The sequence below is a fragment of the Tribolium madens genome, unplaced genomic scaffold, assembly GCF_015345945.1.
Source record: "Tribolium madens isolate multiple individuals breed KSU strain unplaced genomic scaffold, Tmad_KSU_1.1 Scaffold_20;HRSCAF=117;Tcas5.2_LG4, whole genome shotgun sequence".
NCBI lineage: Eukaryota > Metazoa > Arthropoda > Insecta > Coleoptera > Tenebrionidae > Tribolium > Tribolium madens.
The window spans coordinates 9,680,473-9,688,368 of record NW_025400985.1 but is presented as its reverse complement, the minus strand read 5'-3'; the positions used below and the strand labels follow the sequence as shown (position 1 = coordinate 9,688,368).

Below are 7,896 nucleotides of genomic sequence, written 5' to 3'. Positions count from 1 at the left end.
CTTTTTTTTAGTACGGTGGCGCTTAATGTGTTAATACGTTGGCCCTTTTTTGGCGTATAACGCTCATTTTTTCGTTTAAGAAACGCTAAACGACAACTAAACGTCATATTTTTTTATAATTTTTTAAGGAAAACAAACCTGCGAAGTGGAGCATTTTCTTTCATTTCCAAGCAATTTTTGAGCATAGACTTTTTTGCCCATAAAGTATTAGGACTGAATCTAGCAGATAGTTGATTCACGTAGACCAACAAAACATCTTCAGTTACCCCAATCTGCCACTTTTTGAAGTCGTCGTATTCTCGCTCGTACCTTGAAAATCAGTTTGATTTTGCAGGTAATAAACTTGAAACTATACTGCTGGCTTCCTCAATAATTTCTTTTGGCACGTTCATTTTCGCTTTCGCAAAAACAAATAAAAAGAAAAATAAACATACATGTTTATGATAACGCTTCCATAGCTTACGACGTTTACGACAAATTATTGAGAATTTTTTTGTAATCGAAATTTAAATTTGTCTAACCTTTTTACAAATGAGAAACAAATAAAATATAAAACAATACACGCAAGGTAACGGGTGTTACCTTGCTAGTAATGTTATATACTATTGTTGTAAAAACTCTTAAAAAAATGTGTGCTCTTAACGTCAAAAATTTTGATCCGAAAATTAAAATTTCTGTCAGAAATGTGGGGTTCTCGCCATCGAGTTCAGTCCGAGAAGACCATGATGGACAAAGAGGTGCAAACGATGATCCGCGTTTATCCTCACATCCTTGAAAGTAATAAAATAAAAGCTCATGTTATCTCCGAAAGTAAGTGTCAAACTGAAGTTTCAATAGCACCAGACCAAGAAGATAAACTTTTTTACTCAATGCTTGAATATATTCCGTTCCACGATATTCAAGAGAACAATGTGAGAGTGTTGGATCTGCCACGAAAGCTTCGTTTACATTTCAGTTCAACGACACGATTGACAATGCTTGATAATTGTGACCTTTTGGACGATGATGGAATTTACGAGTTGTGTCTAGAGTTGAAAGAGAGGGAGCGGAACGGGCTTAACAGACAGTCAAAAGCTTTCATAAATGCGGAAGTGCAAACGGAACAAAATAAATAAAACAAATAAAAAAACGATTTTTATTACTCTGACATTACATCATTTTTAATTTCACTTCTACTATCACTATCGTCAGTTTTTGTTTCATTTTCATTACTCTCAACCACATCAAACACTGGAGTTATTTTAACAGGCAATAAATGTCTGATTGGGTCAACAATAACATCTTTATTTAAAAACGTGAGTCCTTCGTTTTGCAACACTTGCACATTCACCCCCAACAAAGTCGCAATATTGCTCGGTGGGAAGATAATGTGAACACATTTCTGAATATACGGAACTAAATCATCAGCAAAACACATACACAATCTGGTAAAAGCATCTTTAGAATTCGCCGTGAAAGCTTGTTGCTCCTGCCCATGCAACACTAGAATCGATTTTGCAATAAACAACAATGCATGTTGCAATGAATCAACGACAGCTTTCACAGCCGCTATGGGAGCACACAATTTCAATTCATTGAGTGCCGTTAAAACATTATTTAAAAATTCAGCGATAGGGTAAAATTCTAGTAAACTATCAGGGGGTTGTAGTGGGTCTTCATTTTTATTTTTCCAAGGAACGTTAGAGTGATTTTTGTTAATGAGAGTAAAACGTTCCATGTTTAACTGAAATCGTCTAATCGCCTCATTCACAGATTTTTCAAAATCCCCGACGATTTTATTTGTAAAAATCGGAATTAAAGATGACCGAAAATCGCACCCTACTTTACTGAATGAAACTCCGAAATACATGCACTGGGCCAAAATTGTATCAATAGATGACACTCCCTGGTTTAAATCGTGCTCGAGTGTGGCCAAGAAATCGGAAATTTTGTCTCTGATCCAAGTAAAAAAAATTACGTTTTGGTTAACTTGCTGACTTTTGATTGAAGCCAAAGGGCTGTGCTCATCATCATTGAAAATTGCTCGATACTGGGTGATTATATTGAACAAATTGACTCTCGTTACTTCAATTGTCTTGTTCAAGTGATAATTGGCTGAAATAATTGTTTTTAAAAACTTTAAACTGAAAATAATTAAAATACCATTTTCCTTAGGAATAGCATTCAAGCAAGACTGAAGCCAAGTGTTTCTTGTTTGTAAAAACTTTAATCTCAATTCTGTCTCAGTAAAAACTTGCATCCTCCTCAAATGACTAACAATTTGTAAACATTTAGGTAGAGACAATTCTTGTTTTAATTGCGTAATTAATTGGTGTAACATCAACAACCAGGCCTTATCAACATCGCCGACAATGCTCTGAAAAAATATTGATTAAGAGATCAAAACCCCAATGTTTGTTTGAATTACTTTAAAAATAGGTACATCAGGATGTTTATTATGTAATTTTCGCACATAGCTAGCCAGTTCAAGAGCGTCCTCATACAAACCGTCATTAATAAACGAATTCATTAATTGTGGGAGTTCTAAAATTTCAAGCAATTGTGCGTTTCGTGTCAACGTTAATGAATTCAAACGTCGCAAATTATTAATCCCGCTCGTTTCTTCCCCAAATGTTTGACACTTCTTTTCAAATTGGGGTATATCTTCAAGAAGATTATCTAATTTCGACTCGATTGTATTGAATTGGGTGAACAAATCGCGAGAACACTGTGCCGTCTCAATAAACGTTTTGTAATTAGTAACAGCCAGTTCCTGAGTCTGTTCGTGAATTGAAGCCTTTTCCTCGTTCAAACGAGCGGGTTCGCGGGATAAATCTTCAACTTTGTATGTCCCTAATCGGGAAATGTAGTCGCTGAAAGCTGTACTGTACTCCCATGCACCTAATAAACATGACTAGAGTTACAGTTTAAAAATTTACGTTCTAATTACTCGGAAATCCGTTGGGGAACACCAATTTTAATAAATTACTCGTTTCGTCACTCATTTTTACACTTATTATGAATGTTTTATTGTAATTGTTGACATGTCACTTTGTGGTAAATATAGGACGCGAGTTGTCAGAATTGACATTTCCAAATTGATTCCAGGACGCGATCAGTGCCATTTTAAATTTATTTCCTCGTTTTTGGATAATAATCGACAATAAAGACTCTAATTTAGCATACAATACAATAAAAATTTAAAAATTACTCTAAATCAACTAGTAGATCAATTAAATTTAACGAAAGACTCGCTGAACTTTTACTGTCAAATGTCAATTTCTGATGTGAGGTTAAGTTTTTCAAACTACAAAAATAAATTAACAGTGATGAATTAATTGTTTATATTGGAATGATATAGCACAATAGGCGGTTCAGGTAATAGAGAATTTCTTACTAATTACAAGGCGGCTATGAACTTGTTTTTTGTAGGAATTTTTATGTATCAAAATTTGTAAATATTCGTTCAAAAAAACGAAATGTATTCACTTGCAAATTTCCTCGATACTGGTTAATTATTTTAGTTTTGTCTACTATAATTTTCTTAATAATTATGAATTTTGTTATACCTTACAATTCAGGTTTGTATTCACAATTAACATAATCGTATTCAAGCTTAGGGTTGCAGTTTACAAAGATCTTAGCAGTAATAACAAACTCGCATATATCTCAAAGGAGGATGACAGTCAATGGATTGGACAAAAAAACACACTAACATTCAAAGAACCGGAAAAAAATAACCCACTACACGATAAATGTGAAATAATTCACATTGGATTTGTTTGTTCAGGATACAGGTCTAATTTATATTTACACACATTATTAAAATCGTTATTTTTTTACAACATAAATCCCATCCATTTTCATATCATGGTGAATAAAGTTTCGGAAAAGGTCCTGAAAACTTTATTTAATACCTGGAACTTACCACAAAGTATTTGCCTTCTTTTTGTCCGCAGTTTAGTTTATAATTTTTTTTTAGGTAATGCAACATTTTATGACATTAATGACTTCATTCAGGACGTGAGATGGGTCCCTAACAGCCATTATTCTGGTATTTTTGGTTTGCTAAAGCTTGTGTTCCCGAAGATAATTCCTTTAAACGTTACCAAAAAAATCATAGTTCTTGATACTGACTTAACTTTCGTTGGTGACATTGTAGAGTTGTGGAGACTGTTTGAAAAATTTAATAATAAACAAACGATTGGAATTGTAGAAAATCAGAGCGACTACTATTTGGGAAAGAACACCAAAATTAAGCCTTGGCCTGCCAGCGGCAGAGGGTGTGACTTCTATCTGCTTGAATAATCATTTTGAAACTTTGAAATGTTTCAGGTTTAATTCTGGCGTACTGCTTTACAATTTAGAAAGACTTAAAAAACTCGACTGGCCTAACTTATGGCCCTCCGTTGCCAAAAAAGTAGCGATAATTTATGGTTCAACCCGGTTAGGAGATCAAGACATAATAAACGCGGTGTTATTACAACACACCGATCTCCTCTATCAAGTGCCTTGTTACTGGAATACTCAATTAAGTGATCACGCTTTAAGCTACAACTGTTACAATAAGTTTAGAATTAAAGTTGTCCATTGGAATTCGCCAAAAAAAACTCATGTTGTTAACAAAGACGGGGACTATTTTCGAACATTACACCAGACTTTTGTGGAATACAACGGAAATCTATTACGACGACAGCTGTATTATTGCAACACGACACAAGACGCTGCTAATGTAATTTTTTCACAAGTTTATTATCAAATGAGGAATAGATTTTTAGGAACCACAAATCGACCTTTGTTCCGAATTCCATCGCGCCAAAACTAGTCAGTGGAGAACTTTGTTATTTTTTCGGGAATATCAACATTCGCTCGAGGAAAATGCCAAAAACGATGTTACATTTGTCGCACAATTGTCCTACGATAGGTTGCAAATGGTTGAAGAGTTGGTTAAGTACTGGCAAGGCCCTATTAGTCTCACATTTTACGTTACTGATCCTGAGTTTCAACAATGTTACAGTTTTATTGAAAATTCGGAGTTGTTACAGGACCGTACTAACATAGCCTACCATGCAGTATTCAAAGATGGGGTAACTAGTTTTTTTTCGAGAAATTACAATTCTAATAATTTTCAATAGGAGTATCACCCGATCAACATTTTACGCAACGTTGGATTAAGAAACGTCGACACTCCTTTTGTTTTCTTGGCCGATATTGACTTTTTACCAATGAAAGGTTTATATTCCGTACTGAAAAGTCACTTAAATTCCATTCGTGACATGAAAGCCAAAGTATAACCCCCTTGTGTGTGAATTTATGTTAAATATGGTTTCAGGCTTTGATAGTTCCTGCGTTTGAAACCCAAAGATACCGAAGTCGCATTCCGAAAAACAAAGCCCTACTGTTGGGTATGTGGGAGAAAAAGTCTGTTTTCCCATTTAGATCGGATGTGTGGGTGGCTGGACATGCACCTACGAATTACACGAAGTGGAAATCGGCAATTGCACCCTATAAAGTATGAAACCTCGCCGGGGGAGTAAATGTTAGAGTCGTGTTTCAGGTAAAGTGGGAGCCTGATTTTGAACCGTATATAGTGGTCAGTAGTGACGTCACTGAATATGATAATAGATTCATGGGTTTTGGGTGGAATAAGGTGTCTCATATTATGGAATTGGAAGCGCAAGGCTTCCAATGGATTGTTTTACCGAATGCATTTATTATTCATAAACCACACGCGCCTAGTTACGATATTGCAAAGTTTCGTACTTCGCCGGTTTACCGAATGTAATTTGTTTGTTTGTTTTTTGGCATAAATTTTAGTTTGATTTGTAGGTGTTTACAAAATTTGAAAGAAGAGTTTATCAAGGATTTGGATAAAAAATACGGGAGATTATTCGATAATAAAAATACATCATTTCTTTTAGATATTAAGTAAAGTAGAACAATTTTATGTAATAATTTTAAACGCACTGTCGGGGGGCAGGGGTTATAGCAGCTAATCAAGTCATTGCTGGTGTGATGTTTTATTCTTTTAATTGAAATGCTCGTAAGCAGCTAGATAGTGTATAAGTTGTCAAACATGAATCTAATTTTATCTTTTTAAAGTTTCTTATCTATGTAAAATATTTATTCTTCCATGTAATATGTAGATATTTAAATATATCGATCAAACCTCAACTATCTATTTCAACTAAACTAACCCTCTCCTAGTTACTACAGAGTTAAAGATGTATACCTAAATGCAAATTAAAGCCTTTGACCATGTCCACGCGGTTTGTGTGAATATTTAAATGCACATATTTATCTACTGAGTTGAATAAGTAGAGCGAAATAAGACCAAGCGGTTTGAAGTACCTGAAATATTCAATTTTAGTTATTTGTATAAACATCAATAGTTTCACACCTTCATAAAAGTTTGAAGTGAGAGATGAGTCACTTTTAATATCGGCATTTGTATAGGCTTTTGAGTGCAAGTTAGGAAAATTACTAAATTTTTCTTTGTCGATAGAGGAGCGTCAAGGAAATTCATTTCAAATGCTGAGTAGGGGATTTTGTCGCTCTGAAAATCAAAAAGCGCGCCAAATCGAAGTCATGTGTTTGTGACGCATCTGCGCAAGTCTTGCTAAGTTGAATTCTGAATTGGCTTACCTTGTACATTATTTCGCTGCCAAACCAACAATATTGAAACATTTGGAATATTACGGTTAATATGTAAACCACAAGGAAAATTATATTGAAAGACGAGACCTGAAATATGTAAAAAATGGCTGATTTTTTGTATAGTATTTACCTTTAAAAACACTTGAGACAAAGTGACTCCAATCGCAATGGAACTTGTGGCTACGATGACAAAGATCAGCATGTAGGTGAAGTCAGCGCAGTGATTACTCAATCTGAAAATTATTTCTTCTTGTTAGGAATTTTTTATGTATATTTGCAATACCTACTTGATTAAATTCTGATGATGCTTAATGCAATTTACAAATCCACTTTCAATATTACTATTTTTAGACGACTCATACCCAAGTTGTCGAAAATTATCACACAATAAATCACACTGAAGTCCAATATAAGTCATTAAAAGTAAAGCAAGGGTGTCAATTTGAAGAACAATAAACACTGCAAACGTTATCGAAACTGATTGGTAGAAGTATGTGAGTTGGTAGTAAGGAGAAGTCTTGTAATCGTATGGGAACCAACAAATGAGAAGAAGTTCACGTTCACCACTGTTTAAATTATCGAAAATTGGGTACAAAATCAAACTACTGACCGCAATAAACGTCATAAAATAAAACAAAAAAATGTAATATTTTTTCATGGCACTTAATTTACTTTCCAACATCTTTTCTTGATCATGATTATGCGGCTGAAACACCTGATAGTTGTTTAGTACATGAAAAAATTTTTTCAGTTTAGGAAATTTCACGATATAGTATAAGAGTTTTATAAGGACGTTATATTGTTGCAATGCTAGAGAAAATGCTGCTTGAAAGAGTCTAAAATCGTCGATGATTCGAACCATTTGTATTGTTTGGAGCAAAACGTGAATTACTAACAAAAATGTCACCATGAAATAAAAGAATATGTTGTAAAAATCCCAGGTGAAAAATGATTTTTCTGGCCACATTCCGACTGCTTTCATCACAACAATGTTTGTTTCAATGATTTTTGTCCATTTGAAATTTGCCATTTTTGGCGCAATTGTTAGATCGACTGATCCTAAAGACGCTTTTTTGCGTTTTTATAGCCAATAATTCTTATTAATTTTGGATGAACATTGCGCAATAAGCATTAAATAGGTATAATAAAACTTGCTTATATAGCTAGAAATATTCCATTAGGCTTATCATTTTTTCAAATTGTTTGGTAAAAAACTGGTGATTTATTAAATTTGTTCGCTGTTGTCGAAAGAATTTTTCG

General features: G+C 34.0%; 3 protein-coding genes across 3 annotated transcripts; 1 reads left to right on the top strand and 2 right to left on the bottom strand.

Moving 5' to 3' along the window:
- Nucleotides 1–1,121: 1,121 nt before the first annotated feature.
- On the bottom strand, nt 1,122–3,054 carry LOC123005117 (conserved oligomeric Golgi complex subunit 8). Its single transcript, XM_044398736.1, has 4 exons — nt 2,930–3,054; nt 2,408–2,880; nt 2,143–2,356; nt 1,122–2,094 (listed from the first exon to the last, which is right to left on the bottom strand). The coding sequence occupies exons 1-4, from the start codon at nt 2,982–2,984 to the stop codon at nt 1,139–1,141; spliced, it is 1,698 nt and encodes a 565-aa protein (XP_044254671.1). The 5' UTR covers nt 2,985–3,054; the 3' UTR covers nt 1,122–1,138.
- A 155-nt stretch (nt 3,055–3,209) lies between these two features.
- On the top strand, nt 3,210–6,153 carry LOC123004856 (LARGE xylosyl- and glucuronyltransferase 2-like). Its single transcript, XM_044398344.1, has 10 exons — nt 3,210–3,357; nt 3,412–3,560; nt 3,608–3,913; nt 3,962–4,262; nt 4,315–4,711; nt 4,758–5,066; nt 5,115–5,267; nt 5,312–5,491; nt 5,537–5,760; nt 5,809–6,153. The coding sequence occupies exons 2-10, from the start codon at nt 3,533–3,535 to the stop codon at nt 5,909–5,911; spliced, it is 2,001 nt and encodes a 666-aa protein (XP_044254279.1). The 5' UTR covers nt 3,210–3,357; nt 3,412–3,532; the 3' UTR covers nt 5,912–6,153.
- On the bottom strand, nt 5,984–7,666 carry LOC123004857 (odorant receptor 4-like). Its single transcript, XM_044398345.1, has 5 exons — nt 6,924–7,666; nt 6,767–6,869; nt 6,625–6,723; nt 6,380–6,535; nt 5,984–6,330 (listed from the first exon to the last, which is right to left on the bottom strand). The coding sequence occupies exons 1-5, from the start codon at nt 7,664–7,666 to the stop codon at nt 6,277–6,279; spliced, it is 1,155 nt and encodes a 384-aa protein (XP_044254280.1). The 3' UTR covers nt 5,984–6,276.
- Between the last annotated feature and the right edge of the window lie 230 nt (nt 7,667–7,896).